The sequence below is a fragment of the Apium graveolens genome, chromosome 11, assembly GCF_009905375.1.
Source record: "Apium graveolens cultivar Ventura chromosome 11, ASM990537v1, whole genome shotgun sequence".
Lineage (NCBI taxonomy): Eukaryota > Viridiplantae > Streptophyta > Magnoliopsida > Apiales > Apiaceae > Apium > Apium graveolens.
The window spans coordinates 99,087,379-99,112,972 of NC_133657.1; the positions used below are offsets into that span (position 1 = coordinate 99,087,379).

At 33.7% G+C, this 25,594-nt stretch overlaps 3 protein-coding genes across 6 annotated transcripts; 2 read left to right on the top strand and 1 right to left on the bottom strand.

Annotated features, from left to right (window-relative positions):
• Positions 1 to 897: 897 nt before the first annotated feature.
• LOC141697417 (fatty acid amide hydrolase-like) lies at positions 898 to 11,701 on the top strand. Of its 3 annotated transcripts, XM_074501798.1 has the most exons (20): positions 900 to 1,159; positions 1,253 to 1,362; positions 1,774 to 1,834; positions 2,959 to 3,146; positions 3,222 to 3,351; positions 3,531 to 3,608; positions 3,680 to 3,827; positions 4,136 to 4,248; positions 4,345 to 4,420; positions 4,508 to 4,579; positions 4,696 to 4,744; positions 5,422 to 5,502; positions 5,595 to 5,678; positions 6,625 to 6,728; positions 6,877 to 6,969; positions 7,239 to 7,307; positions 7,577 to 7,641; positions 8,149 to 8,210; positions 11,054 to 11,149; positions 11,285 to 11,701. In XM_074501798.1, exons 1-20 carry the CDS (start codon positions 1,081 to 1,083, stop codon positions 11,348 to 11,350), a joined length of 1,824 nt encoding a protein of 607 aa, XP_074357899.1. In that variant the 5' UTR covers positions 900 to 1,080; the 3' UTR covers positions 11,351 to 11,701. The 3 variants fall into 3 exon arrangements, 2 of the variants coding, with proteins under 2 accessions (XP_074357899.1, XP_074357900.1); XM_074501799.1 differs by lacking the exon at positions 1,774 to 1,834 and having other exon boundaries at positions 1,142 to 1,159; XR_012564702.1 differs by lacking the exons at positions 11,054 to 11,149; positions 11,285 to 11,701 and having other exon boundaries at positions 898 to 1,159; positions 7,239 to 7,358; positions 8,149 to 8,212.
• A 1,112-nt stretch (positions 11,702 to 12,813) lies between these two features.
• LOC141698285 (uncharacterized) lies at positions 12,814 to 17,848 on the bottom strand. Of its 2 annotated transcripts, none has more exons than XM_074502956.1 (7): positions 17,643 to 17,848; positions 15,483 to 16,116; positions 15,213 to 15,382; positions 15,048 to 15,128; positions 14,846 to 14,921; positions 14,666 to 14,752; positions 12,814 to 13,263 (listed from the first exon to the last, which is right to left on the bottom strand). In XM_074502956.1, exons 2-7 carry the CDS (start codon positions 16,105 to 16,107, stop codon positions 13,085 to 13,087), a joined length of 1,218 nt encoding a protein of 405 aa, XP_074359057.1. In that variant the 5' UTR covers positions 16,108 to 16,116; positions 17,643 to 17,848; the 3' UTR covers positions 12,814 to 13,084. The 2 variants fall into 2 exon arrangements, with proteins under 2 accessions (XP_074359057.1, XP_074359056.1); XM_074502955.1 differs by having other exon boundaries at positions 15,483 to 16,124.
• A 1,025-nt stretch (positions 17,849 to 18,873) lies between these two features.
• LOC141698404 (protein FAR1-RELATED SEQUENCE 5-like) lies at positions 18,874 to 22,069 on the top strand. The gene is made up of 5 exons (XM_074503087.1): positions 18,874 to 18,991; positions 19,151 to 20,037; positions 20,342 to 20,603; positions 20,702 to 21,259; positions 21,364 to 22,069. The coding sequence occupies exons 2-5, from the start codon at positions 19,661 to 19,663 to the stop codon at positions 21,949 to 21,951; spliced, it is 1,785 nt and encodes a 594-aa protein (XP_074359188.1). The 5' UTR covers positions 18,874 to 18,991; positions 19,151 to 19,660; the 3' UTR covers positions 21,952 to 22,069.
• Positions 22,070 to 25,594: the final 3,525 nt, after the last annotated feature.

Here is a 25,594-nt window from a genome sequence, read left to right on the forward strand (position 1 = left end):
TTTAAAAAATGAACAGAAAAGAATAGAAAGTAAAAAACAATAAGTAAAAAAATTTCTTTAAGATTTTTCTAATTTATTTCTTGTCCTGTAAACAAAATTCTCGTGAATAGAGAAAATTTTGAAAATATTGATTTTAAAAAAATATATACAGTAATGTACGCGAGAAGTTCTTCCCTCCTCATCAAATTTTTGTAAAGAAACGTAGGGGTGAATTTTTTTAAAAAAAAATTCTTTTTACAATTTATTCTCTTCTTTGTTCAAAAAACTCGCGAGTACAAACATATATATATTATAATAGAACAAATATTAAAATTTTTGTAGTTGGTTGTTACTTGCTAAAATTACTTGATTGACCTCACTTAACTCATTTATTATTTTGACATAATTATCTAATATAATATTATTATTAAAAATTATAAAACCCCTCAATTTTATTTTTATATATAACCGGACCGGTGTTTGGATTGATATAGACTGTGTTCGGGTTGAAACAGAGTAATGGATACCACTAACATTGTCAAAATAATCATCCTGTTGAATCGGGCTAAAAAAATTTAAATTAAAAATAATTTATTGGCCGATATAAAAATAATATATTACTAATTCTTTTAACAACTATATTTAATATAATATTAAAAAAGTAATAAAATAAAAATTATTTAAAACAACTATGACACGAATTTAGGCTAAAATAAGAAATATTATAAAAGTATTTTTTATATTATCTTCTTTTCTCTCCTGATTTTTTGATTTTAACTGAGGAGTATAATGTAAAAAAAATTAAATAAATGATGGTATACGAATAAATAATCTTTCAATTTAAAACGGCGGGCCCCATGTTGTCAAAGTCAGCAACCAACCAACAATAAACTTGAATCAATTTCACATCAGACGCCATCGAATCAAACTACGTACCAACTACTCTATTGAATTTTGATCACGCACTATACTGCAGCGCATTTTACCATTTCTTTTCCCTTAAATATAAATAAATGATTTAATCAACCATCTTAATTGATAGGCAAAAACACAAACAAAGGTGCATACAAGGTGTTTGATATTTGGTATACAATTGCAAAGATGGGTAAGAAGCGACTTTTATTACCAGCTGAGGAAGTTGATGTCATGGATCAGAAATACGAGTTTCAACAGATCAAATGTACTTACTTCTTCACTATTATTTGTTATTTTGTATAAATAAAAGTTTATATTATGATTCTAGGTTCAAATTTTGTGTATATGTGTGTTGCAGCTCCACATTTGACTGGCTTTATGCTCAAGTTGTTTGTTAAGTTACTCGAAGCTCCCGTGTTTGGTCCTTTTATTACTGATCACTTGAAGAAGCAGAATCATATCAATGAGGTACATATATCCATTGTGTGTGTTTATCAATTGCATTTACGTATTACTACAATTCAATTGTGATTTGTTACTGCGATTAGGATGTTTAAGTTTTTAGTAGCATTAGTACGTTTTTATGGATTTACGTAATGTATGATCATGTGGTGCTACCAAGTAGATATAATGTTGGTCAAGTTATTTACTTGTGCTATCTTGGGAATACAATGGCGTGTGGCATTTACTTACTTACTTAGCACAGAACTTTAACGGATGCAACTAAGGGATTAATATTTCTTTTCAATAAGTGACCGTTTGAGAATTTGATAATCATGGTCTTGAAATTCTCCTTTCTCTTACTTCCACTTCACAATGTGAAGTTGGATGTTGTAAAATAGGATAGGACTTGTAAGAAAAGTTGTTTATAATTGACAGGTACTGCGGAATACTGTGATACCAGAGACGCCTATGTTTAAACCTGAATACCCGTTTCAAGGTCTACTTTTTACTCTTCATTCATCTATGTATGTATCTTTGTATGTGTAGAGAGTTCTTTAAATTGCAAAAGAATTGTAACTATATTATCTCTATGAACTTCTGATAATGATGACTTCACCATTATCTTCCTGTAAGCACATATTAAACTATCAAGCTCTCATCTATGTATGCATCTAGTTCTAGTGTCTGGAATTATCTAGGTCAAACTTTCTCCCCAAATTTAAAAAATCGAGTCAAATCTTAATTAAGTGCCTTTCATCATTATTATTTTAGGTTAAGGACCTAAAGCTTAAACTCTTTTAGGATTTTGCTCATGCAAAGAAAATACGATTTATTCAGTCTGGAAAATTTATACATGTTTTATATGTAATGTAACTTGTTTGTGTGACCAATTCCCTAGTGAGTAGTGACGGAGAAGTGCAAACTAGAGATTTCTGTTTGTATGTTCATTAATCATTGTACGTGTCAGATAAAAATATTAGGGTCTGGGTTGATCTTACTCGGGGCCCAGAAAAGATATTGACTTTTCGAGATTGGAAGAGGGTCCATAGCATGCGTTCAAGGCTATATTTCTAGTCAACTTTGTTAAACCCTATAATATGTACACCCTAATCTTATCATATTACAGTATATTATCAATATAGAACTTCAGTTGCTTCACTATTCATAGTAGAATGTTACTTATGTGATGCCTGATGCATTTTAAAGATCAATAATGAAAACTCAGTAGATAATGAAATAAGAGCAAATTAATATTTTTTATGCCTACAAGTAGAAGTAATTGTCAGAATACCTTGCTTAAGTACGTGTTACAGATGCGAAGATGTTACTTGTTCCATTTAAATGACTCATTTTGGCCCTGTTCAAGCCAGTTAACCCGTCATGATTGTATATATGACGTATATTCATTTTACTTTATACATTTAGATTAATTGACTATGTATAAGTTACTAGTTATTATAAATATGACAAATCAAATGTGAGATGACCTCACTGAAACAAAAATTAGAAATTGATTTCCACAATGAAAGTGAATCTTCTACTTTAAAATGTAAGGTTAAATTGTGATATATCATAATTTCCTTCATTCAAGATATTTACTTGACTTATATTTCTAATCAGAACCAGAAGTCAGTATAACTATTTTGGACAAAGATGTCAAATCTGAAGACCGAGTTGAAGCAGCCTTAAAGTGTCTTCCTCCCTATGATCCTACTAGTACTTTGACGAGTGATATGTCTCTATTCCGCTACTGGAGAATTCGTGATTATGCACATGCCTACAGGTCAAGGCTTGCAACCCCATCTATTGTAAGTTCCCAATAGTTCGGACAGTCTCCTGGACCTTGTTTGAATGTTTTAAGAATTTTAACCGGCGTTGATTAGGTTGCAGAGAGAATCATCTTGGCTATTGAAGAGTTCAGCCATAAAATGCCACCAGCGCCATTGTTAATATCTTTTGACCCTGAGGATATACGAAAGCAAGCAGAAGCTTCCACACAAAGGTTTGAAAAAGGTATTGCCAACTTCTTATATTTATAATTTATCAAAAAAAACTTCTTATGTTTGTATAGTTATAGAGGTTACACTTCTTTTTTATGTCAGAGGTTTTACATGTAATAGCAGGAAGTGTAACTTATCTAGCTAAAGGGTAAGTAAACATCTAAACCTATTCATGTGTTTTGGGCTGTGCAGGAAGTCCATTGTCAATCTTGGATGGGATCTTCATGGCTATTAAGGATGATATAGATTGTCTTCCTTATCCATCAAAAGGCAACGTATTTCATTATATTATTCAGTCAGTATGATGTTTAAATGTATAGCTGATTAATAATGATTGACAGGTGGTTCCGCATGGTACCATGAGGTAAGATCTGTAAAAAAAGATGCAGTTTGTGTGTCTAGGTTACGTGATTGTGGCGTGATCTTTGTTGGAAAGGCGAATATGCATGAAATGGGATGTGGTACTACTGGAAATAATTCCAATCACGGGCAAGTTTACTTGATATTATAAGTTTACAATATGGGAGAGATACAGTGAATTCTATGTACATATGTATGATCTCATATTTTCCCTGACTGATGAATAGATTAGCGTTCATCTACTGTAGTTTTCAGCATTTCCACCTTTATTTGTGAACACTGATTGTATATAATTATAAATACATCACTTGCGTCCCATCAGCTCCTGTTTAGATTACCCAAGTACTGTTAATGCTGCCTTACCATTATGTTTCTAATTGTATATTTTGGTACTTCAGTTAAAAAAATTAAAAGAAGAAACCTTATTACTGTTACAGAACAGCAAGAAACCCACACGATCTAGATAGGTACACTGGTGGATCTTCCTCCGGCCCTGCAGCAATTGTAGCTTCGGGAATTTGTCCAGCTGCATTGGGAACTGACGGTGGAGGTTGTACAAAAGTTATCTATATAAATGTGTTTTTTTGTTAATTTTAATTCGAGACTGTGGACCCTACTTCAAAACATAACTTGTATGGAAAGACAGGATCGGTCCGTATTCCTTCTTCTCTTTGTGGTGTAGTGGGCTTAAAATCAACATATAAGAGAACGAGCATGAAAGGGTAAGCTCCAAAATATGACTTTGTTAAACAATACCTGTATTCTGGGTTAACAATTTCTGTATATCCCTTTAATTTATGTTCATGCAGGGCTACATGTGATATAGGGACTGTGGAAATTATTGGCCCAATTGCATCAACAGTTGAGGATGTTATGTTAGTGTAAGCATTCATTTCAAAAATATTGTTATGCAGAATGATATTCTTAAACCATATTTATCTGGGAAAATTAATTTTTTAATGCCAACATAGACTCCACTCCCGATTTGGTTCTGCAGGTACTCAGTAATCTCTGAATCTGCACCTGATAAAATCTGTTCGAACCCGGTAATTATGCTAACAGAACTGTATATTTTAAGTTATGGCATCACATTAAGCCACATACGCCTGACTCAAAATGAGAGTTAATTTGAATATGACTAGTTTAAGTAGTATTGAAAGGCCAGTGATAGGAATCTTTTAAAGCAAAGGCGATCAATTCACTACTTAATAACAATTGCTATTCCTTCAGAAAAACAAGTAGTTCACTATGTTAGTGTTGTGTCTACCTCCACCTCTCCCAGTCCTGAGAGTTTGTTTTGTAGGCTCTCATTGGTAGTGCCTCTGAGTTTGAACCATGTGCAAGACAATTAATATATGAGAAAAGTGAATTTGGATCAATTTGGGTTTTGCATTTATAATAATACTGATATAATATAGCAGTTATCTATATATTCAAAGCTTCGTAATAACAGCGTTCTATCCAAACAGTGAGACTGTCATTATTTGGGTTCTTTGAATATTAGGAGAACTCAAATTTTTGTAATAGTTTATCATGAGCTTTAGTCTTAACTCTAAAACTGTTAATTAGCTTCCTGATCTCGAACTAGTCAGGGCATCTAGTTGACATTATATTGGTTCTTACATGTGCTCAATTAGTCGAGGATACTTAAATGGCTTAAATTCTGATTTAAGAATTTGGTTGCATCTTTATCCATGCATAATATCATTATTTTATTTTGCAGTATGTACCTTCTTTACCACAGTTATCAACAAATGAGATTTCTAATGCATTAGGATCATTGAAATTAGGGAAATACACTGAGGTGATCCTACTTCTTTGGCTCTTAATACAATATGTACAACTTGGTCATTTCATTTTTTTTGTAACTTCTCAAAAAATCTATGGCTATCACAGTGGTTTAATGATGTATTCTCACCTGAAATTTCTGGAAAATGTGAGGACGCTCTTAATATGCTGTCTAAGACACATGGATGTGAAGTAAGTATGTATATATATGATTCACTATTTTATACTCCCATATTTTATTTGTAAGATCTTCAGTTAGCAAAAGTCTATGTGCTGTTAATTATTTTTTACGGGTAAGAACAAATTTCTACATGGGCATTACTAAGTTCGTGCTTGATTGCTATTGTTAAAGAATATTACTGCTTTATCCAAAATATTTAACAAGCATCCATGTTTGTTTAAGAACTACTACCAGAGCCTACAGCTTATATAGAAAATTATGGGTACTTCTGAAAAAATTAGAATAAATGGGTGGATGAAATGTCATAATGAAATAAACGAGATATTAGTATTGATTAAACATCAGATGATGTGTCGCCAAAACTAGGTGACAAAAACATATTGAAAAATCAAAAGTAACCCAAATAAATTTTGCATTATGCATGCTCATATAGTGTTAAAAAATATTAGTAATTTTTAAATTGAATGATTGAATTTTGAGTTCTTTTTTAAAGAAGTTCGTATCACTGATATGATGTTTAGAAGCAATGTATAACTTTATATTGCAAATTGTGCATTATGGGATAAAATAACTTAATACCTAATAGTAAAATACTACTTAATAATACAACCACCTTTAATAAGTGGGACAACCGTAATCTGAAATCCGAAATGCTATAAGACACTTTTATGTTGTATTTAAATTTTAAGAGTATTTGAACTTTTAAATATACTGCAGAGATACAGTTGCTAGTTGGCAATATATCTATATTATACATGGATAGAAAACTGATAGTAAGCTCCATATGTTACATATTAAGCTCCAAATATGCATGTTGTACAACACTTACAATTCACATGTAGAGCTTATGGGTAAAATGTGGACCTAATGTATTTATTTCCAAAAATATGTAGGAAAGAAAACATATTGGTAAAATGTATTTACCCTCTAACAAGAGTAACAACTTTCTGTTTGAAGACTGTAGATATTGTAATACCAGAGTTAAACCATATGCGCATAGCTCATGTTGTCACGTTTGGTTCCGAGTCAGCTTCTGCTTTATCTCCTGAATATGAAGATGGGTAAGTTTTTGCATCTGAGAATATCTTCAAAGTTCAAAGTTTAGTTTATTATGTCTATATAAACAACGGTATTTACTAGACAAGATTCAAATCATTGGATTGGATTTGCTTACATAGTCTTTAAAATAATCTGTCCTCCTATTTACAGGAATGCCGTGAAATTTACTCGTGACACTCGCATTAATCTTGCGCTTTTTCGATCATTTACTGCTTCGGAATATGTTGCTGCCCAACGTCTGAGGTAAATGATGTTGCTAGTTTGTCATTAATGCAGAATGTATTGTCTTACATTTTGCAACAAGGAATGATTCTATGTACCTCCTATGTAGCCATATGGGATTTTCTAAATCATATATATAGTTTTATACTTAAGAAGCATGCTGAACTCTATAGGTTTTTATCGATTTGGAAGTCTTTCTATGGTTGCTCAGACTTTAAATTCTTATGTATGTTATAGCTTTGAATATAAATATATATATATATATATTTACTGTGCGTATTATGCTGCAGGCGAAGGATGATGTATTATCACATGGAGATTTTCAAGAAGGTTGATGTCATAGTGACCCCAACGACTGGGTAATACAAGCTGAAATTATTATATGAGCACTAATATAATACACGTGCAAGGCATGTCAGTTACGCTGTTTGGCACAGTATTTCTCATTTCACACTCATATTAGAATATGTAATATCAGAGCGCGTTTATTTCTTTTTGCAAGCTTCTAACTTAATTATTGTATTTTCCATTTTTGTCTTTACCTTTCATATATCCTCTAAATTTTGTTGCCAATTTTTTGATGTGATCTGCACCGACTAAAAATCATAAATGAATTTTCTTTTGTCAGTATGACAGCACCTGTGATACCTCATGCCGCTCTTGAATTTGGGGAGACAGATTTGCAAGTTTCAAGTAAGTAAAAATATTTCTGCTAATGTCAACATTGACTATTTCTTTAACGAATTTTCTACCATGTGCCCATGGGCACACAATATAGTATTAGGTGGCATTTTGTGATTGGTCTTTGCATCATTAATAATGTTGGACCCCCCTGTATGCACAAAAATACCCACAAATAAAAATATGCCAGCTCATAAAAGGTGCCTACTGCCTAGATTTTAGTGTTTAGAGTGTGCCCATGGGCACAGAATAGAAAGATTGTTTCTTTTAAATAAATAATGCATTGAACTACAATTCTAACAATGACAGTGTGATGTAATCCAACCGCAAGTGCATGTATTATATTATGCAATCTTGCCATGTTCCTTACATTTTTAATTTTTATACTTGAAAGCACTCTGAACGTTTTTTGATTATTGTTGTAATAAATAAGAAACGCAGAAATACAAGTCATTTGTACAATTTATCAATTTAATAGCTTGTATTTTCCTCTAGACTAGTTCATATTTTTCATCGCAGGTAATCTCATGCGGTTTGTCTTAGCCCCAAATCTTCTTGGACTCCCAGCAATCTCTATTCCTGTAAGTTTACTAAATTTCAATACTTTAAATTGGTAGTTTTTATCCTTAAAAGTATCAAATTGGACAGTTTTATGCATAATTGTCCTGTTTTCTCTGAAGAAAATAATGTTTAGTAAAGAGTTGTTTTGAATATATCTCGGTATCCTGAAAACTTGTTTTGGAGTTGTGTTATCCAACGAAAGACATTTTTTTAGGCGCATTTCACATTATATTTTTCCCTTATAAGTTGTGGGCCTGGGGCCCAGATGGTACATTAATCATCTGATCATAAATCAAATTATGTAGTGAAAACTAGGTGGTTTGTGTCTCAATTTAGATAAAATTGTCATTGTGTACAAGATGAAGTGAACAGAAAACTCCAGAATTTGAAATATGGAACTTCAGTGGGGAGAGGGGGGGGGTCCAATGAGGAAGGGCTAGAAGTCAATATTAGAGAGAAAATAGTATCAAAGAAAGAAAATTGAATGGCAAATACAGACCTGTGATGATGTATGTATCCAGTTGTTGGACAATAAAGAGAGCACCAAAGCATATTTAAGTAGTCATGGAGATGACGATATTGCGGGGGACATGTGCTTGCACCATGATGGATAGAATACCAGATGGTGTATTTGGTGGAAAGTTAGGCGGCTGTGCTTTTTCCGAAGGCGAGGGAGGGGAAATTGATGTGTTTTGGTTGGTCACCTTCATAGGATACCTTCAGACAGCTGTCAATTTTGGTAAAAACGTCTGAGAGAATATAGTTTAGGGGGTATTAGGAGAGGCAGTTCGCGGAGGACGTGAGATGACTAGATGAGCAGTTGAAAATAGACAAGAAATTTTATTTCTTTTTGAGGATAGTGACATTGGATAGGATTTTATGGAGACGCCACAGTCGATTAGCCTATATTTCTGCAGGGTTGACAGACTAAGCAATCGGGGGTTGTCTTTATAGTGTATGGGTGTTGGGGCTTAAAGAACTTATTGTTTGCTTCATTTAGTATACTATCTCTTGCATACTAGTTGTAATTGTTATGCCACTCTCGAATACTTTAAAGAATTGATATATAGTGTCTTTAGCCTTTTGATGTTGTTTTTCACTTGTGTAGTAAAACTGTTATTGCACAGTCAATAGCAGAGATTAGCTAGGTTTAGAAGAAGAAATGAACAGAGAAATAGCTTGAAGAAGAAGCAAATCAGTTAGAGAGAAAGAGAGAGAGATTCCATTTTCTGATAACTGTTCAAACATACTGCAAATTACAGACTCTTATGCTATTTATACTGGTCCTCCTATACTGGCTTGTGTAGATATAATAACCCTTACTAACATACTACTGGTAACACAGGACTAATAGACTCATACTGTACTCCTTATAGCTATCCTGACAGTTCCCCAGTTTCTTAAGGAGAGAAAGGGGGGAGATGAAGGAAAAACTTGAGTATACTTCTCCCAGAAGTTTTAGGAAGCAGGAATACTTGAGTTACCCAACATCAGTGTTGTCCAAGGCGCGAGTTAAGAAGCGCAAGACCCGATTTGAAGCGCGAAGCGCCATTAGTCGTGCACCTTTTTACAAAATAAATAAATTAATAATGTTCACAAATTTAACAAGAAAATAATACATAACATATCTTACATTAAACATAAGAGCATATATAACATGACAATAATGTCAATGATAAAGCTTCAAATGATAAGATTCTTTAATTAAAAGCTTCTGTGTTATCTAGCTCAATCTCCGGCTTCCTCGTAGTTGGAGGGTGATATGTAGAGAATAGAGATTGTTGAGAGACTTGTGATGGAGGCTGAGTTTTTTCTGAAACACTTCAGGATTTTTTTTCCTTTTACCCTTCCTTCAAGGGGTATTACTGTCTTTTACTCTTAAGAGCCCCTTTTTGCGCTTTTTCGCTCCTTTTAGTGCTTCATGAGCGCCTTCTTGACGATTTCAGAATCGCACTATATAGCACATTTTCGAATCGCCCACCTTGTGCCTAAGCGCGAAGTGCCATTCATTGCGCAATTCATGTGCCTTTAACAACACTGCCCAATGTATCCTTCTGTCAGGTTCTCGGAGACTCGAGTCGCCATATCTGATGCGTTACCAAATTCAATTATTATATTTTACAAATCTTTTTCAAATTTTGTGTTTAGCTAGCAAATTAATTAACTTCAATTTCTTGTGTTCAGATGACTAATAATGCATTTGATATTTGCATTAAAAAATTAGTTTTGTTAATAGAGTTTGTCTCAACATAAAAGACATATTTCAATTATTTTTATAGATGCCGAATCCCCCCACATCCGAATCCTCATATTATCTTGTTTGCTGAATCCATGAATTCTTGTACTAGGCACCCGCACATTCTGCACTCATAACCGTTTTTGTGCACTCATAAACATTTTTCTTGGCAGAAGTGGAAAGATTAGTAGAGAAAGAAAAGTTGCAATAGTAAATGTATTATTTATTACCTTATTTGCTTATTTTCCTTTTTACATGACTTTTTATTCCTTCTTTTCTTTTCCCTTTTCTCTTTTCTTCATTTTCTGTGAATTCTCAAAATCACTGGTGTTCTTTTAAATGCAAGAGATGCACTGTTTATGAGACAACTTGGGGAGAAAAGGAGCTCGTGAAGCTTCTTTGCTTCAACTTTTATTTAGATCCCGATGAAAATGGATCAATTTGAAAGCTGTGAAAAAGGCACTATTGGCTTGTACTCTTGGATTACCATATTTCTTGACATAGCTGAATGTTAATGACAACAAAATTTACCTCTTTTTTTTCAATTTTAGACAAATGTACTCTTTTGTCTTTTGCATCTCGTTATAGTTTAGAACTCACAAATTGTTTTTCTTTTTTTCTGTTCAGGTTGGATATGACAAGCAAGGGCTTCCCATAGGTTTACAACTGATTGGCCGTCCCTGGGCAGAAGCTACAATTTTGCGCCTTGCTGCTGCAGTAGAGGTATGTCTTATTACTGTTTTAAACTTCCATCTTTACTGTAGCTATGCCATGAAATGTGGACTCTGAAGTGTGTTGCTGTTGCATGGTTTATTTCTCGTGCATGCTATTGTTACGTTCTTGTTGCATTATCCTCAGGAACTCTGTGCTACCCGGAAGAAACCTCAATCTTATTATGATGTTCTAAAAGGAAGCCAAATATAAAGAAGTTCTCCTATGACACAGACATGTTAATTTTTGGTGAAGTTTTGTGTTTCTTGAAAATGTTACACAACTATGTTAGGAATCACCTATACACCATTTAAATAGTGTTGTGTGTGCTCTCAATATAATTAGATTATTTACGATGCTGTATAAAAACTGTTCCGAGTCAACGCTCTGAGCCTATATCACTGTGTTCTCAGCTACCGTACATAGTTGTAAAATGGAGCCATGTATGTAAAACTATTCATTAAGGATTTCAGTATTATGATGAATTGGGATATTGAATTACATTCAATTATTCAAGTGAAACCAATGTTACAACTCAGCTATGAAATCATCTTGAGTTGCACATGTATTGGTATTTCAGCTAAATGTGTCTGAAGGGCGTTTTCCTAATTGGATTTAATATGGTCACACAATAAGCTTCTTTATTAGTACTAACTAATATTTACTGTATTTCAATAAAAGAAACCTACCGCATTTGACTATCAATCACTTGGTCACAGCATTGACTAATCTTTTATCTCATGATAATAGATAGGATGTGATGTGCTCTAGCCTCTAATATTACGAATTCAAATCACCGTAAATTACTCTCATCTGAGAGTACCCCCTGCCTCTGACTAATTTCTCTTTCGAAAAACTATGTTTTTTTCCTGATTTTTTATCTATCTAAATGTTTGCATTCCTATCTACAAATGTAACCTTGTTATCTGAGATACTTGATTTCAGCTCTATAGATCGAAACACATTCCTGTCAGGTTTAAACTCTGATTATTGCGCTCCTCTAAAACTAGAATTACCGAACTCCAACCAAAGAACAGAAAATGTGTGCTAAACAGTAACATGTTTTTCTGCAATTTTTGGTGGATGTTCATCTTCTTTCACTATGGTCTCTTATAAATTTTGGTACATTACCTCAGTAGAACACTGTCAATGTGTGCTAAACAGTAACATGTTATAGTGTTTTGACGGTATGGCTATAATTTATAATTTTCAAATTCTCTTACTTCAAAATAAAAATATTTAACTAATGTTAGCTTTCACAGAAAATTTAAAATATCACTGTAATAAAAAATTTTAAAATAATAATTGTAACCATCCAATCAAAATATTTTGACCCGTGTGCAAAAAAGGTCATACTACAAGTATAAAAAACACAATAATCGGCGGTCTCCTGTCCCAACCCCACGCACCAAAATTCTCTATTTTCACAGATATTCCCCAGCTTCTATTAGTTAAAACTCAACATGAAACATGTGTATAGAACTATCAAATTCATATTTCAACTTCCCTTATAGCTCTGGGAGATTATTTTTTCATGGAAATTCATAAACGCGTGATCTCATGTCATTCAAGTTGAATTACGAAGCTTGATTTCATGTCATTCAAGTTCAAGTACAAAGCCGATCCTCCAATGTGTAGATCAATTATTTTGGGAACTAATGCAGGACATCGAAATATAAATTATAAGCAGTTACAAGTACAATGACCAAGTCGATTAAAAAATTGCTCACTGCAGCAGCATATTACCAAACATTAGGGATGCAGACAGCCAATACCTTAACATTTCTGGTGTTTCAAAATTACATTTCTGGTGTTTCAAAATTAGAGACGTGCTTCTAAAGGATGGACGGGTGTGCTACATGAAAAGTAGGGTGAAAAGTAGGGTGTACAAGGTTTAGGTGCTTAAGCTTGTCAGACCCTGCTGGATGGTCATAGTATAAGCTACTATTAAAATGTACCCCAAAGAGAATCACCTCCATCTCCATTTTTGACATTCATCGTACAAGGATTTTGAAACTCAGAATAACCAGACCTGCCGCCCCCACCTAAAGTATGCGGGTTCTCAGCTGAAGGTAGTCCTCGAACTCCCCTGCTTTGCGGAACACACCGTGTACTACTTTCAGAGCCTACAAAAATATTAAACTAAACAATTGAGATACCTCGCAGATTGCACAATCAGGGAAACAAGAAACAGGACCAAATCAAAAAAGCCGCTTTTCCACAACATCATATCTGAAACCATACTGGTCCTAGATCCTAAACCATAATGACAGACAATTGTTTCAGGACAGATGAAATTCCAAACACCAAATTCATAGAAACTAACAAACAAGGATTAACAGGCTGCTGATACCACCATAAAATCTTAATTGCATATATATGCAACTATCCACTGCATCAGAGTAGAACCTTGAATCCTGTAATAATTTTTGATTTACATCCATATCCATCCTTCTAATGAAAGCTGAGCATACAGGAATTTATTAATGCTTCATGGTTGTCACATCAGTAAGTCGAGTCGAGTCAACAGAGGTCCAGCTCGTAGACTAGTCGTTCACTAGTTGACAAAATTAAAAATAATAAATTATAAATTATATAGTACTCCCTCCGTCCAGATTTATTTGTCTTCTATGACTTTTTGTGGTCAAGTTGACAATTTTGACAGAAAACTAAAATATATTACTTTATAATTCAAAAACCTCAAAAATACACTTTAAAGCAGATAACATATATACTCTCAAATGACATAACTTTTGTAACTTCTTCAATTATATAATATATGTAATTTTTAATCAAATTTTAATCAATTTGACGACAAAAAGTATTACAAGATAAATAATTTGGGCGGAGGAAGTATATAATAATATAAATATCTTTTGTGTGGTTTCTCACAACAAAAGTCCAACATTCCCATATGTACACCAAATTACTAATTACAAAATAGTATATTAATTACGAAAATCTCCTCTTTTTTCCCTTTCTCTATCCATACGTATATATACCATGTATGCTGTCATGCTGACAATACATATATACACGCATATGCACATCGATTTCAATCAATCCATACACCCATACAGAACATAAATATAGATATACCAGTTTCAATTCAACGGAGAATCAAAGCTAGAGAAGATTTTTTTTTTTTTAAATATGTTTTTTTCTAATTCAATTTGGAGTTTTGACTAAATTTTGCACCAGTCAACCGACTAGTCGTTAAGTTCACCGCCTAGTTGACCGACTTTTTAACAATTCGCCAGTCAACCCTTTAAAACCTCGACTAGTCGAGCGTCATGAAAACAGCGGATTGCTCTCTAAAATGTGCATAACATGATGGAACTATGAGCAGATGCAAACTATCTTTTAGGAGACAGATATGACGTTCACATAAGCGCAGGAAAAGTCGCAATATGTAAAATGACAAAGTAGCAGTTGCCATAACATATACACAATATCTACACCATATACTCTACGCCACGTGCATTAAATAACAACTTAAAACTGGAAAAATAACAAGAAAACTCATACCATTCTGCATGTATAACCCTTCGCTCCATCCAGGAAAACTTTTTTTAGCATTATTTGTCCAAGTTCGTTCAAAACCAGCAAGATCATCTGACAGTAGAAAAGACGCATATTTTATTCAAAATCTAAAACATGCAAGTATGGAACTATTACGAATGTTTTAAAATAGTGATAGTAGGAAACCTTTCTCAAGATTGTGCAAGACCTGCATTGTATTCACTTTACCATCTGACTGTAGGTTTCTTGTAAAAGTATGACCCTGCAGTGATGATTGTCAAACATTTTACTCAGAATTACAAACATCGGAGTAGGGGCAAGCAAGGGGCTTTATAAATAACATGACACTGAAACAGTGAAAAATCACAAGCAAAGAGTTGCTATCTACTTTATCATGAATCCCCCGAGTGAGCCTATGAGCAGCTTGACCAGTGGTATAATCAGCTTCTTTGCTCTCTTCAATTATTAACTGTAGATATAAACAGGCACCATGTAATCCCCAGTAGCAACAAAAAACTAGTCAGTTGAAACATAAAGCTCAAAGTATTCTCACTCCATCAGTTCCTCTTCTCAATGTCCTGGATTTAGTATAGTATGCTCCATTTGAACCACCATGTGCAACAGTCGAGCTATGAAAAGTAAAGCTATGACCTTGTGCACTCGATTGTGCATTATTTAAACTATTAGACTCGTTGCAGCAAAGCATTCGCCTTTTATTCATATCTGAAGGACCAATACATCAGTTCATTTTGACATTCACCTTTTATTGCAAGTATTAAAAAGTACTATTTAAAAATCATAAAAAATACAGAAACAGACTAACCATAAGTTTGGTAGTCTTGATTCTCAGCATAAACCTCTTTTTCTGGCCTGTCGTGCTTTCTAGGGTTATCATTTTTCTTTTCTTGGTCATCAATTTCCTTCTCATCATCAGAGTTCAACTCTTCAATAATCGGCCCCTTAGATCTGTTTGTTTGGAGAGTGCTTCTTTCAGGAAAACCAGATGGTTGCACGCTCATTGCAGGAATTTCAGTACCAAAACCAAATGAAACTGGTGCATTCGGAAAAGGAATTTCCCCCATAAGGAAATCAGGTTGATGTGCATCCATGATCATAGGATGCCCCCCAACATGGAAACCAGGCAGATGTGCGTGCATAAAAGGACTTCCTCCTATAGGAAAATGAGGCGGAGGTGCAAGCATAAAAGGACTTACACCCATAAGGAAACCAGGTTGAGGTCTATTCATTAAAGGTCCCCCACTAGGGAAACCAAATGGGTGTGAATCTTGCATTCCACCAAATGGATTCGTAAAGAAATGGTGATCAAAAGGGTCGTGTCCTCCGAATATCCCAGGAACTGAACTCTGGTGACCCCTAGAGCCACCAAAACCTGAAAAAAGGTCACCTATTTCGGAACGTGGATCCCAATGTCCCCTTCTTCCGTGCATTTTCGTTTTCTGTGTAACTGAAGTAATATAAACATATGAAGAAAATTGATACGCACTACATAACTTCTTGCAAGTTCACCAAATATAGTAACTAAACAGACAGCTTTAATTACTTTGTGAGAATGAAAACAAATATACAACACTCTCAACATGCAATTCAGAAAAAAATTTATTCAAATGACAATACTGCAACAGATCCAAGAAGAAGAAAACATCAAAATTTCTGAGTTTTAGTAGCTTGGTAATATAAGGACTATATGTCAAGAAACGAAAGGCTGGAATACTCAATTTCTACAAAAGAATTTTACCTGTAAAAAGAGGATTTCAATTCATACATGAATTAGCTAAATGTTCGTCAAAGTTTGCACCATAAAATTGAACGGTACAAGATTACATATGGTAACTATGTGTTCTAGATATACAAAATTCAGAAATTAGTAACTATCAAGAGTGTCTTCAAAGTCATGTCTGTACTTGTAAGCTTCAAAAGTACACTAAAGAGTTCAAAACCAAAGAATCTTTCCTAAAATGGTAAACTATGCATATCGAAAGGTAACAATAATCAGTGCTGGTATGTTTTTTCATATATTTGCTATAAGCCCACCTAATATCTACTCAGAGGAAAACAGGGACTCCATTATTTATCATACAATACTAAGATAATTGGATCTAGAACACTGGTTATAGCGGAGTTAGATTTCATCAAAGGCGAATTATCTGATTACTGTTGATAAATTATTTAATGTTCAAAGTATGGCCAAACAAGATATGTATAACACAATTAGCCGCTGCCAAGCACAAAACATGCAGAGTCCGAAGATAAACTCCTAAAAAATGATTTTCTTAAATAATTTATAAATGATCCATCACCAGAACTAAAAAGATCTCATCCATTAAAATGATGCAGTATTTCGAAATGCTCAACATATGTGTACACATTAAAATAGTAGAAGTAAAAAGCGGCACCATACAATTTAAACCAGAAGCAAGTTTTTAGAGAGATTGAACACGACTATGAAAGGAAATCTTCGAGACAAAATTTTCTAAAACTCGTGCTGAAGGACACCACAATGCAATGCACAGTGAAAATATATAGTAACGTTATCTTATTCGCACTCACTTAAATCGTTATACAAAACTATAGATAAGCACAAGGCTTTAATTAGTATGTCACAAACGCAGACATTCACATACAGACAGACATGTAATTAAACACTACAAAACTATACCGTAAATTAGAAGTACATCATGGTAAACCTAGCTTTGACTGAAAATACAGATACATGGCACCAACTAAAACTGATTGCATCAGTAAATAATCGGTTCACCCTAATTTCAGCATCGATATGCACTAAAAGGAAAATTACGCATAGTAAACTAAAAACAATCCAACAAATCTAAATATCATAAAAAATGATTAACTGATGAAACTACACAAATTGACATATATAATCACACACATGTATCATATCACTATCAAAGACACACAAAAAAACATGAGATATTAAAATTGAAGTGGGGAGAATAATATGTACCTGTGTGTGAAGCCAAGAAGCTAGGGTTTTGAAAAGAAGACAACGGTATGTATGTATCAGTGTTTTTGCACAACTGCTGCTATATGTAAGAATCTATAGAAAGGAATTATTGCAGGGTGTGGGCAAACATATCACAGTTTTGAATTTGATCACCAAAATATCAAATTTGAGAAACGCTTTCAAAAATATCAACGAAATACTTTTTTGACATCTGGTATTTAAAATATAGTCATCTCAAATTCCGTATTTAACATAATTTTTTATTTTTTTTAAATTGAAATACATTTTCTGAGATTGGGTATAAGTAGGGGTAGAGATGCACAAAAGAGGTCCACCGGGCCGAGTCTTGACCGGGCCTTAAAAAGCCCGGACTTTGACCGAGCCGGGCTTTTCGGGCTTTGACCGGACCGGGCCGGGCCGGGCTTTCCAGAAATTTCAAAGCCCGTTTGGGCCCTCGAGGCGGGCCTAACCGGGCTTTTTTTCGGGCCGGATCGGATCGGGCCGGGCTTTTTTCTAATTTAAATCGGATCTAGTATTATTAGAGATTCCGAAGAATACATGTGTTAGCAACTAAATCGTCGTAAAAATGTATTAGTTTACATGTGTTAACCGGGCCGGGCCGGACTTTGCCTAAAAATATAGGGTCCGTCGAGGCCTGAAGCCCGGGCCGGGACCGGGCGGGGCTTTGACCGGGCCGGGCTTGACCGGGTCGGGCTTGATCGGGTTTTGACCGGATCGGGCCGGGCCAGATTTTCGGGCCCGGACTTTTTGTGCATCTCTACGTAGGGGTGAGTAGAAAACCGAATAAACCGTAAAAACCGCCCGTACCGCACCAAACCACACCGCAAAACGCGGTTTTTAATTTTTGTGGTACGGTTGCGGTTTGAATTTTTAATAAACCGCGCGGTACGGTGCGATTTGTGATTTTAAATTTCTGAAATACGGTTCAAACCGCACCGCACTGCAATATTTAATATATTATAAATATATATAGAGAGAGAGAGGGGATCAAATGGTAACTATTTTAAATGAGTAACTAGGTAACCAAATGTCAGCCGTTGGATGCTTTGCATTTTGCACCGTTCAGATCATTTTTATATATTATAATAATAAATATTATAAAAAGGTAAAAACTGTAGTTTTAAACACGTTCATTGAATATAACCACAGTTTCAAAATGTGGGTGTGCCCAAGTTTTTAGGATTCTTCAGCATTACTGCTCAAATGGGTCAGCAAATCGGCTACATTTTAACAATTATTTCATATTCATCCATATTTTTTCTATATCATATTTTTCAGAAGTCTTATTCAGTTGGTGAATTAGCTCATGACTATGGATGAAAGTGAAGGTATGTTCGATACTTATAGTTTAATGTTATTAAAAGTTTTTTGGTTAGGGGTTTTGATATTAGATTTTGTATTGTTGTTCTTAGTTTTCTTTTTTTCCTTTTTAATGTTTCTTGAAATTAAACTGCTTTGATTTGTTAAACTTTGTTATATGGGTGTAGTGAATTCCGATTGGATTGATTCTGAAGAAGAATTTAACTCTCCTGAGGAAGAATCATCTCAACAACCTCAAGGAGAAATTAATTCTACTGTGAAAGAATGTGTTGATTGGAATCATTATAAAACTAAGGATGGATATGATTTCTGGATACCTAATTGTGATGAAAGGTAAGACCTCGTGTTAATCAATTTTTTGAGACAATAGACCTTGTTATTTATTTTATTCAGATTACGGGTGTAAGTGTGGGTTTGATGTGCGGAGAAATGAAGAAAATATAGTAAATGGAAAAGTGAGATACAAATATATTCGATGTAATCATGCCGGAAATAATGATACCCTTGATGTTGCTAAACGTGGTGAGAGTTCTGGAAAGTGTCGGAGGATAGCAACACGTAGATGTAAATGTCAGGCTAAAATAACATTGAAGCGTAAGGATGATGAAGGATATTTTGTACTAAAATTTGTGGAGGACCACAACCATCCCTTTGTATCTAAGGCGGGGAGGAAGTTTATGAGATGCAATAGGCAACTGACATTGAGTCATAAGAGTTTCATATTTGATGTTGCAAAGGTCAATGCTGGTCCCAAGCGTGCATTTTCTTTTTATAAAGAGCTGTCTGGATCTTATGATAATGTTGGTGCTACTGCGACCGATTTCAATAATTTTGGGCGGAATATGAAAGCACGTGTAGGCAAGCACGATGCAGATATAATTATTGATCAATTCAAAATGAAACAACAAAAATCTAATAATTCTTTCTTTTTTGAGCACAAAGTTGATGCAGATGGACATCTTACCGGCCTTTTTTGGGCTGATGCTATTGGACAAAGGAACTATAAGATATTTGGTGATGTTTTATCATTTGACCCTACTTTCCGGACAAACAGGTGAATATCTGTGTTTATAGCTTGAAGAGTTTGATCTTTGTTATTGTAGGATGTGTGCAATTCTCTTAAAAATTAAAATTAAAATGTATCTTTACATTTTACTTACTATCTAGAATGATAATTTTTTTCAGTTGCTCGGTTAACATATAAGTGTTGCTTTAAATTTCATGGTTCAGAATTTAATTGCTATATTGTTATGTTGTTGCTTTGGTGTTATAAGAACATAAAACACATAAAATATGTAAGCTTTTTTGCGTCAGTTTACACAAATACTGATTTTGTTTGCTAATTCTATTTTTAACAGGTACAATATGGTGTTTGTACCTTTTACGGGGGTTGACAATCATTGGAACAATGTGACATTTGATGCTGCGTTACTTGAGAAGGAAGATTATACTAACTTTCAATGGGTTATACAAGCATTTGAAAAGGCAATGGGAGGTAAACGTCCTAAGTGTGCTATAACTGATCAGTGTCCTGCCATTAGCAAAGCTCTCGGATTGACTTGGGAAACTACTCCACATCGACTTTGCATGTCGCACATAATGAACAAATTATCTTACAAGGTATGACAAATTTGCGCTTATATAAATGTTGTACCATAATATGAATAACCTATATTACTATTCCTTTTTCTGATTTTTTTTAAATATTTATTATATAGATCGGACCATCGCTTGCTTCTGATAAGAAGTTTATGACAAGTTTGAAATCTATTGTTTATGCGGACCACTTGAGTGAGAATGAGTTTGAGGAGGGCTGGACCAAAGTGATGGAAGAGTATAAACTGCAGGACAATACATGGTTGCAAGAAATGTACGCTATTCGTACTGATTGGATTCCGGTATACTTTAACGATATACCAATGGTTGGGTTATTGCGAACTACATCGCGGTCAGAGAGTTCAAATTCCTTTTTTCAGTATTTTCACAGGAGAGGGTCCACGTTGGTAGAATTTTATTCTCGCTTTGAAAGTGCATTGGAGAAACAGAGATACAATAATGCACAAAGTAATAAGGATTCACAGTTGATTCCAAAACCTCATACACCTTTAGCTATTGAAAAAGATGCTGCAAATGTATACACTAGGAACTTGTTCAACTTTGTCAGTGGAGAGATTAAAAATGCTCTGCATTTTACGAAAATAGATGACATGGTTAATTTTAATGGAATAAAGTCACTTATGGTGAATGACAAACTTTTACAGGACCATATATTCGAGGTACTATTATGCGGTAGCTAAAGTTGTTTATTAGATGTTTACAGAATTTATGTACATTCTTTTCTTTTCTAATGATTGTTTTTTATTCTTTTTTTTTAAATTAGGTGTCTATTACACTCTCAAACAATGATGTCCACTGTTCTTGCAAGTTTTATGATAGAGTGGGGTATTTGTGTAGACATGCATTTGCAGCATTGATTCAGTGTGATGCAGTAGAAATACCTCGTCAATTGGTCATGTCACGATGGATAAAAGATGTTGAGTCTGTACATGAAGTTTTATCATCAGATGAAGTTCTGCAACATTGTGCTAAGATTGATCGCATTAAGGTAAAAGTTAATGAGTTAAATTTTGAGTTTCAGAGCTGTATCAGTTATGTAGGAGTTGATGAAGAAAAAATTGACAAAATGTGCGGGCATGTCAAGTTAATGAAGGAGGATGTGCAAGACCTGGATAATGGTCCAAGTAAAAAATTATCAGAGAATGTTATTGATTTCTTAATCGGGACCACTCCTCGGAGCGAAGTTGTAATCCATAATCCAAACATCAATCGCAATAAAGGATGTGGTAGTCGATTGAAGAGTGGAAAAGAAGCAGCAATGAATGGCTCTTCTGAGAAGCGACGCAAGTGTAGTAATTGTGGAAAGACTGAAGGTCATAATGCTAGAAGCTGTCCCCTGAACAAGAATTAATGCATGCTTGTGAGTTATATGTTTTTTGATGTTTCTTAGTGATCTGGTATTGGTAGTTTGTTATTTGATAAATGTGATTGATTCTGTGTGTACTGTGTACATTTATTGTTAAATTATTAACCAGTTTATCTTTTTGTTAATTATGCTCTTAACTACTGCCTATAGATGTTTTATGTATATATCATGTACATGAAGGTTAGCAAGGGTTCTGGAAAAAAATTGCAGAACATAAAAGTTTTAGGTTAGAAACAAGCAAAAATATTAATAAAGACAGAGAAAAGAAGCAGCATGACATGATAACACATTTAACATTGGTTGGGATACTTAAAAGTTTTAAGGACAGAGAGTATAAAAATACAGAGCAATTAAAAGTAGAATTAGAAAAAAAAATAAGAAAGACATGTAAAACAAAACAATGTACACAGAAAGTAATTAAAAAAATTACTGAAACACAGACTAATTTATGGTACTCATTATATTTTCTTACAGAAATCTATTTGTTTTAAATATATTTTCTTACAAAACCCTAAATTTTGTTACATAACTTTTTTTACAAAATTTAGTATATCAACAATAAAGTCCAGATACCTAATTTTTTTTAAGAAACTTAATAAATTTGAGCCCACCAAACAAACATAAAATTTCAATGAAATAGGTAAGGATTAATAGTACACATGATTTCATGTATTTAACTTAATTGTATATTAAATTTTGTGGAGTGTAAAATTCTAAGAAATAAAGAACAAAAAACCGACAAAAAAATAAAAATACATTGAACACAAAGATCTATAATTAGAAAAATGGAATAATTATAGAAAAGATAAGAAATTAACACATATTAAAGAAAATATTGTATAACCCAAACAAATTTATAGAATTCTTTATATTTTTTACAAAACTCTATTTTTTATCTTATATTATTGTTAGAAATGCGACCAATAAATTAGTAACAAAATTGTAGAACGCATACAAATTTACAGAACTCTTTATATTTTTTACAGAACTCTATCTTTTATAGAACTCTATTTTTTATGATATATTATTTAAAAAAAATTCTTTGAACCTTTTTTCTAGAACTTTTATTGTACAATTTTGTATGTCAATTCAGTTTCTAAAGTATAGCACCAAATTAGTAACAAAATGAAGAGCTCTATTTTTAAAAAAAAAACTAATTAATAAGTTTGAGCTACAAATGAAGCCATGTAATTAACATTATTGTAAACTAATTTTTGTGGGGTGTAAAATTTTGAAAAATAAGGAAAAAAGAGTTTATACACAACTTAAAATACACTAAACACATAAATGTCATAATAGAAATATAATTACCAGAAAATATAAGGATTCAGGTTGAACAAGATCACAAACAGCATTGGGACAATAATCAACTCAAACTTGTTCACTACCAAATAGAACTAATCTAGATAATCACATTAAATACCCAAGTACCAAATTCAAACTTCAATTCTTAAGATCACATCCACTAAAAAGAAGTTGTTGTTCCTGTTAACTAAAGTTAGACTTAGAAAACACAGGTTCTAATATTTAATTTCACCAGCCTAGAATCTGGCCTCAGAATCATTTCTTCTTCACCTTTGTTTTGCGCATCCCTTTGATCTGCTTTGCTTCCATATAGTCCCAAGCTTTTTTTATCACCTTTTCGCGATTAACATTCAGACTGCTACCCAGGATGTCGTTACAGTACATTTTCCTCAGATCTGCCACTTGCCCCCTTTGTTTAACCTTACAAAAAATAGAATACAACATATATTATTCACAGTATCATATATAATATCTTGGTTTTCAAAAAAATATCAATTGCTTACCGATTCCTTGTCAAGTCCAGTTTCCCGTTTTGTCCAGGGTTGTGCCATGTACGACTCCATGTATCGCATTACAAAAATGCCACAGTCTGTTGAGTTGCAATTTGTTTGCCACGACATTTTGGCTATGGCAGGTTCTAACTTCTCTAACAACTCCCACTTTGATGCCTTATTTGCTTTCATCCAAAGCACGAAAAGGTAATGCTGCTCAATATACAAGTAAAGTATTAAAATTAATTCATGTACAAGCTAACCTATAAAAAAATATAATATAAAACGTACCAAATCATATGGTAGACTACCATATCCTTCTTCAATATTTTCACAACAGACCATATTGTCTATAATTTCCCAAACGGGGTACTTTATGTTGTAGGATATGATATAATGATGTGCATTCTTATGGATTGGGAACAAAATCTACACATTCAGAAGTAAGTGTTATTTTAGAAATAATTCTATAATGTATGCACAATCTAAGAATGTACATAAACCATTATGATATTTGTTACATATACCGTGTCAAAATCCGTCTCCTTATATTTCTGATTATGAAGCACACATACTCGCTTAATCACTGAATCAATATTTTCATTAAAAACTACACGACAATCTAAATCTGTTAAGTTACCATTTTCTAATGCTCCAAGCTGCAACATGTTACACATAATTAATTAGTGAAAAGATTGCAAATATTGAATTTGTTTCACAAATTATTTGCGTACCGTTGACTCTATTGTACAGGATACTCTAAATGGAGAACTTTCAGCTCTTCGAGTTTCCTTTCATTTAGTATATGTGTCCATGTGTCAATTACATTCCCATCTACCCATTCACCAGGCAATAAAGTCTGCATATTTTCCTTATTGCATGATGTGTTCTTCCATGGAAATAGTCTTGAACTATAACGAAAAATAAAGTACACAACATAAATTTAACTAGAAAAAGTTTGAAAGCCTCTCGATGCATTTCAGGATTAAGAAAAATTCTTACTTAAGACTTCTTGTGTTGTCAAACAGCCATTCCCACAGCGCACTTTCCTCGTTATTAATTCTTGCAGCCTTTATGGGTTTCACTCGTTGCAAATATGGTGACTTGATTGATGCTGCAAGTTTCTTAAATCGAGAAGGCCTACTGACGACCATGTTTTCCATTTCTTCTTGCATAACCATATATTTTCCCTTGACTTCATTGTCAACCCTTGTTTTTTCCATCTTTGGTTGATCACAAGGTGTTACTCCCAAATTAAAACTAGGGATTTCAAGTGATTCTTTTTGTTCATCAGCCTTTTTCTGTTTCTCAGCTGGTGCACTCCTTGCTATTGCATCAAGCACCTCCATTAATTGGGTTGACCATGGTGTAAGACACTCCAACGATAGTTTTAAACTTTGACTTTGTTCTGTAGTGGGTGTTTTAATTGTAGGTTTACAAGGAAACAAGTTAATATTTTTCTGAAACATGCTCACAAGTTTTTTCTGAAATCCGTGTTGTGGCGTTCATACTCTCATCTTCTATACACTCAAAGGAAACACCATCAACTTCAAGACCAGGCACTCCATATTCAGAATCAATTATGGCCTTTGTTTCTTCCAGCACAAATTTTGTACTCTCTTGTTCCTCACTATTGATCTCATTTTGACAAGTTTTTTATTGTTTCTCTTCTTCTAATGCCTCAACATTTATGTCATCTTGACAAGTTTCGTGTTCTTTCTCTTTTCCTATTGCCTCAGCAATAACCTGTTCATCTGTGGCTACCTGAAATTAATAATAAATATCACATAAATCTTATTCAGTTTAAACACAGCATAAATTAGGTACTTAGT